This window comes from Mauremys reevesii, linkage group 5, assembly GCF_016161935.1.
Source record: "Mauremys reevesii isolate NIE-2019 linkage group 5, ASM1616193v1, whole genome shotgun sequence".
Taxonomy (NCBI): Eukaryota; Metazoa; Chordata; order Testudines; family Geoemydidae; genus Mauremys; species Mauremys reevesii.
This window is the reverse complement of record NC_052627.1, coordinates 132,659,895-132,673,957: the sequence shown is the minus strand read 5'-3', so window position 1 is coordinate 132,673,957 and position 14,063 is coordinate 132,659,895. Positions and strand designations below refer to the sequence as shown.

Below are 14,063 nucleotides of genomic sequence, written 5' to 3'. Positions count from 1 at the left end.
GCTTGTTCTTATCATTCTGTAATAGCGTCCTCTGGAAGTATACTGTACCAAGTGAGTTCTTCTACTGCAGTGGTCCCCAACCTTTTTGTGGCCAGTAGCACATTCATGTTTTCAGAAGAGTGTGGCGGGCACCAACAATTTTTCAAGGCTTATTTTGTATTTGTACATTAAATACGAAAAACATCATATTTAATATTACATTATATGAATCCATAAGATAAAGGTAATTGTATATGTAAAAGGTATTAATTAAATTATTCGTCAATTACTCTTTCACCTTACCATGTGAATTTGCTCTTTTTTAATCTACCGGTAAGAAAAATTAAGGAGTTTTTACAAAATAAATATCATAAACAGTTTTCATCTTATTTATTTTAAAAAAGTAAAACATTGTTGAACTGCTGGTCCAAATATATTTATTATTCTTACTTTAACATAGCCAGTTACAGTTAATTAAAAATATTCTTTTATTGTTACTTGTATCTGGATTTCAATAAACAAACAAACATGAAAAAAAGTTAAACACAAGTTAATCATACGCGCTCATCAGCACTTAATGGAAAATAGGTATCATTAATTCACATTGTTTTTCTAATAAAGTCAGTGTGATTTTTGGCATTGCATTTCTTCTGCCAATTTTTCGTAGTTGGGAGAGTAGGATGATATTTCGGTTCATAAGCAATCATCAAGATGAGCATCTGTAAGCTGAGATCTGTATTTTGATTTTATGACGTTCATGGTTGAAAACAGAACTTTGCACAGATAAGTGGAACTGAAATCAGATTTTATTTTGTATGCTACATTTTTTAAGGTAGGAAACTTTTTTCGGTCAACCAGATTCCAAAAGTTTTCGTCTGTTGTGCAGGATTTTAGAAGAATATCATTTTGAAGGTCCAAAATCTCCACTTCCACATCTTCTGTTCTTACTTGACTGAGACTCGCAATTGATGTAGCCATTTCTGTTACCTCTTTTTGGCAAGTAAAAGGATTCACAAGAAAGGCAACTACAGGCTCAATGATGGTGAACTGCTGAAATCTCTTTTCAAATTGTTCCAGAAATGTTTGAATGTGGATAACAAATGGTGATCAGTTAAAATCACTGTTACATACCATTTTCTTCATACTTGGGAAATGTTCGAGAGACTTCGTCTTCATATGTGATATCCACAAGATCAGTTTCGCTTTGAATGATTTTACAGAACCTATCATTTGAGCCACATGTTTGTCTTTTCCCTGAAGCTCAAGATTTAAAATGTTCCATTTGTCAGTGATGTCGGCAAGAAAAGCCAAGTCCATTAACTAGCTGGAGTCTTCTAGTTGCTCGAAGTTCTGATTTATGGACTTCAGAAATTCTTTGATCTCTTCTATTAGGCTTAAAAAACATGCAAGAACTTTACCTTTGCTCAGCCATCGTACTTCTGTGTGCAAGATAAGATCAGATTGTTTATCATCCTCATCTTCCAACAGGGCTTTAAAAAGTCGGTGTTGCAAAGGTTTCGCTTAAATAGAGTTAATTATTTTAATAACGACATTTATGACGTGTTGAAAAGAGAGAACTTTGACGCACAAAGCTTCTTGGTGGATAATGCAATGATAAGACAAAGTTAGGAAAGGATTCATTCTTCTTACAGAGTGCAATGAATCCATTGGCGCTGCCCATCATTGCTGGTGCCCCATCAGTGGTGATTGCAGACAGCTTGTGTAGTGGCATACTAATTGATGATGCATATGATTTGAATAAATTATAGATGTCCTCACCCTTAGTTCACTCTTTCATAGGCAATACTTTTAATAACTCTTCTTTTACGGTGACGTCACTAAATACCATCCTCACCATAACTGCCAACTGCACTGTATCCGATATATCTGTCGACTCATCGAATTGCAGTGAAAACCAGTCACATATTTCCAAGTTATCCTTTAGCTGAGATTGCATGTCGCTTGAAATTGCATGTCTCCTCCTCGTAACTGTATTGTCTGATAACTGCAAGTCTTGTATTGCTGACAAAATCTCACCCTTGTTAGGAAATCCTTGAAACAGGCAATCAGCACCTGTCAAAAATGCTTCCTTCAACAATTCACCATCTTGATAGGGTTTTTTCTTCTTCTTTGCGAGCAGATGAGCAATTTTAAAGGAAGCAATAGTAGCTCTTTTAGACTTTACCACTTGTCTAGTGAAAACAGATTGCTGAGCAGATAGAAGAAAATTAATCAACTCAAATCAAACCTTTCTCAACTCAGATTTAAGTGGATGGCTAATGTCAAAAGAGCCGTGATTAGTTTGGAAACGGCGTTCGACATTGTTTTTTCGGCACTGCAACTGCACCCCCGCACAATAAGCAAACATTTTCCTTTATTTTCAATAAAACAATAGGATTCTTACTACTCTGGGTTGAAATAATATGTACGTTGTCTCTTATTTGAACCACTCATTTTGGAGCAAAATGTTAAAAAAAAATAATGAATTGCAAAGCACAAGAAAACAGCAGTATCAGTTCAGGAAGAATACTCACATACAGGGCCGGCTGCAGGCACCAATGGAGCAAGCAGGTGCCTGTGGCAGCATATGCTACGGAGCAGCATTTGGTCCATTCTGCAGAGGTGGAGCGTTTGTTTATTTTTTTGGTGGCAGTTCTGGGCAGTGCAGCGAGAAGCCTGAGAGAAGCTGCGAGGACAGAGATCACTGGCGCCTGCAACCCTGTAGTACTCTGTCCCCAGCAGGCGCGGGGCCCTGGCTTCTCTCCCCTGCTGGGCACTAGGTGGTCCCCATGCCTGCTGGGGACAGAGAGCATCGGCGCCTGCAGCCCCGGAGTTCTCTGTCCCCGGCAACCGCAGGGCCGCGGCTTCTTTCCCCTGCTGAGCACTAGGCGGGTGCACATAAATGGCCCGGCGGGCACCAGGGCGCCCGCAGGCACCATATTGGGGACCACTGTTCTACTGTTATCACTTACATTAAGAGGCCCTGATGCTTGAAATAGGAGTGGTTTGTTGCATATTTCTGGTTATACACTTATGGATCATGATCCTAGGAGGACTTTAAAGAAGATAAAAGCTTCACTTGTTTAGATTTAGTACTGCCAAGTACCCTTTCAATTGATAGTCTCACCCACAAAGTAGATTGTACTAGAAAGTGTGGAGAAGGCTGTGTTTCACAAGGGGCATTTTCTATTCATTACATACTTAGGTGCCGAGTCTGGCAGAACAGTCTGAGGATTTTAAGTAGGCCATTGAAATTCTCCAGTAGGACATTAACACTTTGAAAAAAGAGTAATATATTGTCTTCAATAATAATGTCATAGGTTTGAATTTTATTGTATGAATTAGGATTTCAAAGTAAAAAAGCATCAAGTGCTGAGATGCCGAATTGTTGTTGGAAGATTGTCCTCTTGTCTCATCTTTTTATGTCTCAGCAATTTATACTGAAAAGTGTGACTGTAGGTGTTGCCTTTACTTATAAAGAGGATGGAAAGACCTTAAAATCTTCTGTAACGTCTGCTCCTGATTCCTCTAAATCTGACTTCTGGGCACACAGTGCCATTCATAGTAACATGACTTAGATGAATAAGATTTAAGCCATTGTCTCAAAAAGTTAAATCAGCACCTCACTAAAAGTAAAATCAGGTCAACGTTACAAAACACTTGACTTTTGAAGGCAATTATACATAAATCAAAATAATTTCTTACATTTGCCTTGGGATTGAAGAAACTTGTGGGAAGTGTTGAAAACAACTTTAGTCTCATGGTCTGCTATGATTTAAAGGTTGAAGTTATTACTTCTGTTTGCACCATTTTGTCCTATTGGACCAAACCAGTCCAGTGTGTTATGTACCATGTTTGAATTACCACTAGAAGCAAAGGAAATGTGGAGCTTCCTCCTTCTGTTTCAGGAGTTTAATGTGATTATTCTGTCATAACAGCGCATATGTTTGTGGGATTTTGACTGATAAAAAACAAGCTTAGAGCTCTGCAACTGTTTAAATATCCCCTTTTGCTCACTGCAGTTCAATGTTATCCAGGCAGTAGGCATTGAGTCCTGTGTCTTTTATCAGTGCAGAAGACATTAATGTGAACTCTTCTGGTTTTTCATACCACTGTCCATTTTAGAGTCCCTTCTAGTTTAAGGAAGCAGAAGAAGCCTATATTCACAGAGAGAGATCTGATGGAATGGTATGGATGTCCTATTTCTGCACATCTCTTGCGATGCTATAGACTCTAGAGGACTATAGGGTTCCCTCCTTTTATACTAGGAACTGCGTTCTTAGAAAGAAGGCTTAGGCACTCTTATTCTTTTGAAAGTTGCAGGACTTCTACATGCCTAAAGGAAGTGTGTACATATCCAATTCCTGTCTTGCTGCAAGAAGTTGGGTTGTAAATACTTAGTGCTCATTAGCAATGAAAGTAGAAGTATGACATGACTTGTGTAATTATATTGTGTTTTAACTGTGAATGGTGCTGCATTAGGTGAGAGACTATTTCACATGGAAGTATGATAGAGCTCTATCATAGAACCATTTCTCAACTTCCTTGAGAGATGCATTATTCATTGGCATAGTTTAGCAGCATTGGGGTTGAAAAGGAGCTAGCAGTTGATGGCTGAAGGTATCTTTACTTCATTATGCTGGTACATCGGTTGTGGGACTGGCTTAAAATCTTGAAAATAGGGGTTTCAAGTCACATTCATCCTCATTTCTCTTAGTAATGTGGATCATTGAAGACATAACTCTCAGAACTTCAATTTCAGGTAAACTTTTCTGGTTTGTCTGTTTTATATTTCACACAGTTTAGCATCCACAGGTAATGTCACAGCCCAGTTTGTTTGCCATTTGGTATAGTTTGTCCATTCTTTTTGCCTTGTCTCCGTCCCAGGGTGATAGTAGTGGGATGCTTATTGTAAATCTCAACTCTGCATCAGGAAGCTACCTGAAATCTGTATCCATTATTTTCCTGTAAATGCATAAGTACTGTTGAACATTTATTTGGCAGTTCCCTGATTTTGTTTTGTGTGCCCTACATGGGGTAAACATCTTTCCTTCCAAATATGTATGATTGTGGCTTCTCCTACCACTCAGCTTTCTCAGTCACGGGATGGCTGGAGGTGGTTGTTCAGTGAGGGGCTTTTCTGTTTTAAAGAAAAGAAGCATTCTGAGTTGGCATTATAGATGACTTAATTTCCTGTATGAAAGAAAAATACTTTAAAAAGACTCTTTGATGGTTAATATACTAACATTTCAAATGTGTGAAAACCAAATTAATTCAATGTTTTGAGGCCTGTTTTTTTGTTTTTGTTTAAGGTTTTCTCCTCATGGCAACAAACAAACTCAGGAATATCTTTAAAGGTGGTGCAGGCAGATTTCCTATCTGTAGAACAAAAGAGATTGTAAGTTCATGTTGCTCATCTTCTTGAATTCATGTGTAATGATATGTATAGTGTAGTGTGTTCTATTTAACATTCAGCCAAGCGATGTGATCTCTCAAGCACTGTAGAATGTTTTACAGCTGATTCACTTGAAGAACCAGAATGATGATGAAATATTAGGTGTTTTAGAGAGTATAAAATTGTTGTTTTTAACTTCGCGCTAATTTTTTACCAGAATTTACTACTTGGATATGTGGATTAAAAATGAGGAAATTGGAGGGTTTGTTTTGAATTAAACAAATTAGTGTGCTTATTTTAGACACTCCAATATGCAGAAGCTATGTAATGCCTTGTCCTATCCTGCTGGAGAAAGGTGGAGCCAACTAAAAATGGCCGCTAGCCTCCCAGAACTAGAGAGGTGAGTTGATATTTTTGTAATTTCAAGAGATCACGTTTCCAAGAATTATTACAAAGATGATGTCATATTTTAAGACCTATTGTTTCTCTAACCTCTTCTTAATAAATAATTCTTATGAGATGCAAATATTAATACAGTCTAAATATTTTTCCCTCTCTGGGAGATCTCTATTAAGTTCTATATCCAGTAACATGCTTCACTCTAGTCAAGTTACAGCTATTCATGTGGAGGGGAAAAATCCACATTGTCTTGATTAGAAGATAATACAACTTCACTTTTAAAAGGTTTCTGCAACACTTTGCGGTCAGCAGTATAAGTCGTGAGCCAGTAATGAGAGCACACCTTCCTATTTTGTTACAACAGTCGGAAAGCATTCCTGTTAGCAAAGCAGAAAATGATAAGGTAAGATAGCGCCAAAACAAAACCCTTAAAACAACTTTTTAAAAAATGGATAAGAAAAAAGTTGATAAAATACTGTACTTGCACCTTCACTTCTCTTGTCTGTAAAATGTAAACAAGTCTTGCTTTGCACTGCGTTTATTCATTAGCTTCGCATTACATGCAGCTCTTTCAAAAGTTGGTTGTCCAGTCAGATTTGATTAACTGTAAAATATAAAAGACATGAACGTGACATAGCTAAATAACTAACTACATAACCAACGTTATATTTATAGCTGTTGTGCTCCCTTCTCTCTTAGTCTTCGCACTGTTTGTTGCTTTCAGTGGTGGTGTTTTGTATTTAGGATTTAAGTTTCTAGAAGCAGGGAACTTGTTTTATCTGTTTGTGAGGTGTCCAGTGTACTTTTGAGCATTTGAAGAAAAATAATGATGACAGTAATAATCATAAATATGCTTTTTACTTTTACTTTAGGTGGTTATCACTATTATAACAGGGCTTCCGGGCTGTCACTCCAGTGATCTGTGCGCTTTCCTGGTCACTTTTAACAAGGAGTATGGAAGGTTAGTGTAGTTTTGGTTCTACTTTCTACAGCAGTCATCAAAAAAAGAAAAAAGCTGGTTGATTTTTCCATTTTTGTACCGAGCAGTTCCTGTGATATTCAGGAAGGATGTGAAGTGATTAGGTTGCTAGCCACGGATTTGAGAGACTTAGATTCAATTTGCTGCTCTGCCACAGACTGCATGACCATGAGCGTTTCACTTTGTCTCTGTTCCCCATCCTGACAATGGAAATAATTGCACTTTGTTACCTCCCAAGAGTGTTGTGAGGACTTGAGCAGTAAAAATCCGGAGGGACTTAGATTCCAAAGTAATGGCCGGCGGGGGTGTGTGTGTGCGCGTCATATAAGTATTTTAGGTAGTTAGATGATATTCTACATTAAGAATGGGAATACCACAGATACCACAAGAAAGTTAATTCAAATGGCCAGTTGTGACTACTGTATGTCCATTTGTTTCAGTTCTCCAAGACTGTTCAATTCATCTGCAGGATTAGCAGTGTCTCCAAAAGGGGCAGATGAAACATTAGATGTTAGGCTAAAGTGACTGGTCACTTGGTGATTTACTTTGTCAGCACTTTGAGAGAACAGGTAGAGAGATTTCATTGCTTGTTTCCTCTGGTGGTGAGTCTTAAAGCAAATATAACTCATCTTTTGTGTAAGAGGTGAGACTATATTTGAAATCTAGCTAAAATATTGTTTTTAAATGTAGAATCTGCTTTAAAAATGTTTTTGTTTTTGCGGTCTTTTGCCAGACCAGAGAGAATATGTATAACTTCTACCAGCATATGGAGATAGGAAAGAATCATTTTAGAATTTTATCTTGCTTGAGTACTCAGCTCTGTATAAGATCAAACAAACAAACCCTTTTTTCTTTCCTCAAAAATCTTATAATTTAAAAATCTGGAATGTAGTCTCCGTAGTAAGGCGGCTCCAGCAAGTATTAAGACCTGGCTGGATGGGAATTTAGCACTTCTAAATTTTCAAGTAATTCCCTCTTCTGAGCCAAATGTAAAAATAAATGGTGGGGTTTTCTGTGTGGCTTGTTTGGGGCCTTTAAATAAAAAGTTTGCATACAAAAAAATAAAGCTCCCATTGTCAGCGCCGAGTGGGGAGACTCCGGCTGTCAACTGAAACCTTATTAAAAAGTCAGTTTGGCCCACACAAGGTTGGGCTTAGGTTTATATGGCCCTCCTTTGTAATAAGATTGGGCATCAATGGAATAAGTGACACTGGTACTTTAAGTAAAATTTAGTTAATAGTTAATATATGTTTTTTATTTTTTTCACAAAATGCAAAAACTAAAAATTGTCTGTCTGTTTTTCTGTGGCAAAGGGATTTTTAGGATCCCTGCTCGTGATCACTCAATTTTATTACTAACACACAAATCAAAATTACTCTGGCACATTGTTTTGAAGATGCTATTTGGCCTTCTTTCATATCAAAGAAGCCATTGACAGCAATTTAGAAACAGTAGGCTGATGCTGAAAAGACAAGCCCAAGTGAGTTTCTCCTTTGTTTCTGTATAGGACCAGAAATAGGGAATTTCTGTGTACTGGTCACAAATTTATTTTCAATGACCGTGGAGTCAAAAGGAAAAGAACAGAAATAACATTTATAAAGAAAAAACAGAATTGAATTGATATCTCACTCAGTTTGATTATTCCAGGTGGGTTGTTTATCGGCAAACTATGGATAGCCCTGAATGTTTCAGTGCTGCCCACTTTCAGCGTTACCTTTCAAGTGTTCTCGAGTCCCAGCAGAACCGCAGCGCACGTCAGTCCAGTTACAGTAGAAAGAAAATGAGGCTGTTGGTGGTCTTGCAAGGGTAAGTGTTTCAAATGTTAGACAAGCGGTTTCTACAGTAGATTCTTTTCTTCTATTCTCATAAGTATTTCAAGGATCCCCATCACTGCTTAGTAGTTCTGTCAAACACAATAAGATTGATCTTCAAGAGAGTACACCTCTCTCAGTTCTGCTCTTCAGATATCCTAGGTAAGCTATTTTGTAACTTGTAATTTCTGCCTGCCTTCACGGGAAGAAGGTATTCGTAAAATGATGAGTCTTGGGTCATATTCTGACAACAGTCAGGCGTGGCTTTGGCCTTACCACCTCCAGTAACCTATTCAAGTGTCTGGAGCCCTCAATAGAGAATACTTTACCTCTGGCCTTCACAGATTTCATCTTGAGTACTGATGATAGTGTGTTTCTAGTGCAGCACTGCTTTTTTAGTGGGTCATGATAGCGAGGCACTCATCCTCCAGAAACTGATGAGAATGCGTTATCTTGGTATCCCACACCCTCTCCTTAATCCCATTTCACATATGGTGGCCAACTAAAGGTACTGATCTCAATTTTGAAAGCCCTTGATTTTTTGGGGACCTGAAGTAAATCTTATGAACTACTTTTAGAACTGCAGGTAGAAGTTACTGTAGCTGCTATAGCATCTTTTAGTTTTTGGAGCAACAAGTGTTGTATTTACTGTATGCAAGTGTCACAAAATAATTACTTCTCTGTGTTACCCAGTAGATATCATTTATTGTAGAGAAGAAAACAATAAGGTACAGCAAAAATGTACAACAGCTTTGTGAATCACGCAGAAAAGCTTATTAGCTGAGCAAACATCCTACTTTTCACAATTAGTTTTATATTTGAAGGTTAAGATACTGAAAATGTTTTGAAAAATATCAATAGGGTGGAGTACCATCCCATTCCTCTCCAAGGGAAAACCTATTGTGTGGAAAATCACTTAAAAGCCGTAAAGGTTTTTGCTAGACTTTTTAATTTTGAGTGTCTTGAAAATATTTAATTTCAGGAAGTAAGATGTAATTTAATTCTTTGAATACCACAATTAGATCTTTCTTTGGAAAAGCATTGTAAAGATATTCTGAACAAGCCGTGCAGAAGGATTTCTAATAAATAATTTCAGGGTTTTGTGATCTAAATAAGCCATTCATTATTTTTTTCCTCAGTGTGAACATAAAAGTAAAATTTCTGTGAGTGAGATTTTAAACACAAAAATAGATAAATGTTAACTGTAAGACCTGTTGTTCTTCCCTTTGCATGTGTAGCAGCTGATAGATATATATATATAGATATAGATATGTGTTTGTAATTTGTTATAGTATCTTAATATACCAAGTGAGGCGAAGGGCTTGTCTACATGAACATTTTGTTCTCTGCAAGCTGGTGTGTGAATCTACCCCACACTAGCCTGCTGTGTACTAACTGTCCATGTGTACCATGCTGATGAAACACACTGACAGTTCATTAGTGTGTTTAGATCTACCCTGCTTTGAAACAGGAGTACATTAAAGTGCGTTAATGAACAGAGAGCGCATATCAGCAGGGTCCATATGTACCGTTCGTGCACAGCAGGCTAGCGTGTGGTAGATTCATACACCGGTTTGAAGCAAACTAAATGTTCATGTAGACAAACCTGAGTTGTATTTGTTATGAGAACCATAATTTAGGATTTCATGTCTCTTGCATTTAAAAAAATCTCAACTTTTAACTTAAATTTGCGTAATTCAAGAAACAAATAAATCTACAAATGTTTGTTTTTATTTCATTAGTTCTTATTCAGGTAAATACGCATGTGAACATGCAACAGTTTTTGCTGTTGAATGTTCTCATAGACTTTAAGGTCAGAAGGGACCATTATGATCATCTAGTCTGACCTCCTGCACAATGCAGGCCACAGAATCTCACCCACCCACTCCTGTAATAACTCCCTAACCTATGTCTGAATTATTGAAGTCCTCAAATCGTGGTTTAAAGACCTTAAGGTGCAGAGAATCCTCCAGAAAGTGTCCCATGCCCCACACTGCAGAGGAAAGCGAAAAACCTCCAGGGCCTCTGCCAATCTGCCCTGGAGGAAAATTCCTTCCCGACCCCAAATATGGCGATCAGTTAAACCCTGAGCATATGGGCAAGACTCACCAGCCAGCACCCAGGAAAGAATTCTCTGTAGTAACTCAGATCCCACCCCATCTAACATCCCATCACAGACCATTGGGCATATTTACCTGCTAATAATCAAAAATCAATTAATTGCCAGAATTAGGCTATCCCATCATACCATCCCCTCCATAAACTTATCAAGCTTAGTCTTGAAGCCAGATATGTCTTTTGCCCCCACTACTCCCCTTGGAAGCTATTCCAGAACTTCACTCCTCTAATAGTTAGAAACCTTCGTCTAATTTCAAGTCTAAACTTCCTAATGTCCAGTTTATATCCATTTGTTCTTGTGTCCACATTGGTACTAAGCTTAAATAATTCCTCTCCCTCCCTAATATTTATCCCTCTGATATATTTATAAAGAGCAATCATATCTCCCCTCAGCCTTCTTTTGGTTAGACTAAACAAGCCAAGCTCTTTGAGTCTCCTTTCATAAGATAGGATGATCCGAGGAATGGAAAACCTAGTAGCCCTTCTCTGTACCTGTTCCAGTTTGAAGTCATCCTTCTTAAACATGGGAGACCAGAACTGCACACAGTATTCCAGATGAGGTCTCACCAGTGCCTTGTATAATGGTACTAACACCTCCTTATCTTAACTGGAAATACCTTGCCTGATGCATCCCAAGACCGCATTAGCTTTTTTCACAACCATATCACATTGGCGGCTCATAGTCATCCTGTGATCAACCAGTACTTCCAACTGATGCGTCACCAGTTTATAACCAGAATTCTTGTTATTAATCCCTAAATGCATGACCTTGCACTTTTCACTATTAAATTTCATCCTATTACTGTTACTCCAGTTTACAAGGTCATCCAGATCTTCCTGTATGACATCCCGGTCCTTCTCTGTGTTAGCAATACCTCCCAGCTGTGTGTCATCAGCAAACTTTATGAGCACAGTCCAACTTTTTGTGCCAAGGTCAGTAATAAAAAGATTAAATAAGATTGGTCCCAAAATCAATCCCTGAGGAACTCCACTAGTAACCTCCTTCCAGCCTGACAGTTCACCTTTCAGTATGACCCATTGTAGTCTCCCCTTTAACCAGTTCCTTATCCACCTTTCAATTTTCATATTGATCCCCATCTTTTCCAATTTAATAACTCCCCATATGGAATCGTATCAAATGTCTTACTGAAATCAAGGTAAATTAGGTCCAAAACCAAATCTAAAATGGCATCCCCTCATACTCTCTCTGATCCAGAGCAGATTGTGCCCTGCAGAGCATGCAAACTCTGAAACTCTGGTTTAGAACCGGTGGTGAAGAACAAAACCATATTCAGTTAAAACTGTTGGGGAAATTTTAAGTAGGCCTTGGTCAGGTTCAATTTCACGTAAACGTGCCTAGTCTTGTGGGGGAAAAGCTATTAGATCTTTAATGAACATGAGTGGATAAAATCTGTTTTATATATATCATCTGAAAGATGACCACTTCAACAGCACACATTAGCAGCATGGTGGGAGGTGGTCAGTCTTGAATCAGAAGGAAGGGTGCTGTTTGTTCTATCATTGGCACCACACTTGGCAGCATATTCAGATATTTGCTCCCAGCATAATTAAGTCTTGTCCATCTTGTTGCTGCCAGGAGTGTAACAGTAAATTTTCTTCAGTGATAAATGTTCTAATCCTTTAAAGAAATGTGTGCTTCGTTTGGATTAAATATGTATGATTAATCAGCGTTCCCATCAGATAACTTACATGTATGATGAAACTGAATCAGTTTTTTCCATCTTGGTTGGAAGTAAATATTCATTTCTAACTCAGATAATACAGTAGTAGGTACCATTATAGGAGTCTAGGTCATAGTATTTTGGCTTTTCAAGTGTACAATATTTGAAAAGGGTACTGTTGGGTAAACTCATGTACATTGGTCACCACTAAACTCTTTACTATTTTGTTTTGTCTAGTTTCCATTATTGGGAATATTAAGATAGAGTTCATTGTAAAGATTCTCATGCTGATTGTTTTGTAGTTTAAGAGAACTAATTCTTCCTTAATATATGCCTATAAATTACCTTGGTGCCAAATTCTTAACTGTTACTAATATATTTTATTCTGTTTTGGCTGTGGTCACTGTTTGCTTTTCACCATTGATAGTAAAATAGAATAGTTAGGTAAACTTTGCTTTATAGCATAGGTAAATTGTCTGGGTTTAGGTTTAAATTTCTAAAATCACATCTTGCCAAAAGTCTCTACACTAGAGAATTCTAAAAAGTTTGCAGTGTGGACTGGTAGATCTTAGACTTCCCACATTTTGTTGGGAGCTGAACTCTAGGCATTGACTGGTACAGAAAAACCCAATTGTTAATATAATTTGAGGACTTTTTTTAATGCCAGTAAAATAAAGGATAAGATATAATTTGCCTAAAAGTAAATACTTTTCATAAACTCAATTTAGTTAATTTCATTTTGTTTGTTCTCATGCACTAGTACAATGTTGAGTTACAAACACAGCGGAGAAATATTTCAATTCAAGTGGAATGTTTAAGTTGGAATTCTTCTTAAAGAAATGTCAGAGAAACATTTCTGTTGGCACTGGGTTTTGTACTTCCTTTCTTTACAAAACATACAATTTGGACTTCAATAACATTTATTATTTCCTCTGAGTCTTCAGTTAACATGCACATCATTTGCAGAAGGCATAATGTGAATTTCTTCCTATCTTCTTGTTTCTGTGCCTCTTGAAAGCAGTTTACACTTATTCAGTGTTAAGTTTATAATAGTGCTTTGTGTGCAGTAGCTGTCAGTAATTTCTGATGGCACTTCTGTTTTCTTTGTGTAAGTAAATGTCTGAATGCCTAAATTTCTTGCATACTGAATTGTGTAACAAACATTTTCTTAGAACTCTAGTAATTTCTTTTGATTAGTTGTTGACATGGTTCTTGTATTTCTGTCACTTCACACTTCACTTTGTTCTCTTTGCAGATATACAGATGTTATTGATGTTGTACAGGCACTGCAGACTCACCCTGACCCTGATGTGAAGTCCTCTTTCATCATAGGAACAATTTCTACTTGCGTAGAACCACTTAGCTGCTATATGGAACATAGGTACAGTTTAAAATCTGAATTGTTTTGTGTATTTTTCATATGTATTTATGGTTTGGGTCTGTTCTATCATCTTGTGAGACTGATTCGACCATATTATGCTGTGTTGCTTGTGCACAGCTGAGCTGGCTTATTGTGTTGTAACTTCATTAAATGTTCTCGTTTTGAGTTTATATCATTTTAACAGAGCTTTTAAGTGCAGCTTGACTTATTTATGTAATGTGGGATTGTCATCCATTGGAAAAGCAAAATTTTGTTCTCAAAAGGTTTAACTTGGAAAAAGAAATTAATGTTGGCATCTGTGGATTATGTAGGAACAAAC

The 14,063-nt window shown here is 37.4% G+C and overlaps 1 protein-coding gene across 3 annotated transcripts in view; it reads left to right on the top strand.

Annotated features, from left to right (window-relative positions):
* DNAAF9 (dynein axonemal assembly factor 9) overlaps positions 1–14,063 on the top strand; it is a 122,824-nt gene that overhangs the window by 90,320 nt on the left and 18,441 nt on the right. For all 3 annotated transcript variants that reach the window (XM_039540486.1, XM_039540487.1, XM_039540485.1), the window contains exons 23-28: positions 5,292–5,377; positions 5,676–5,774; positions 6,059–6,176; positions 6,646–6,734; positions 8,400–8,558; positions 13,619–13,744. In XM_039540486.1, coding sequence (XP_039396420.1) covers positions 5,292–5,377; positions 5,676–5,774; positions 6,059–6,176; positions 6,646–6,734; positions 8,400–8,558; positions 13,619–13,744 — 677 coding nt within the window. The remainder of the gene's footprint in view (positions 1–5,291; positions 5,378–5,675; positions 5,775–6,058; positions 6,177–6,645; positions 6,735–8,399; positions 8,559–13,618; positions 13,745–14,063) is intronic.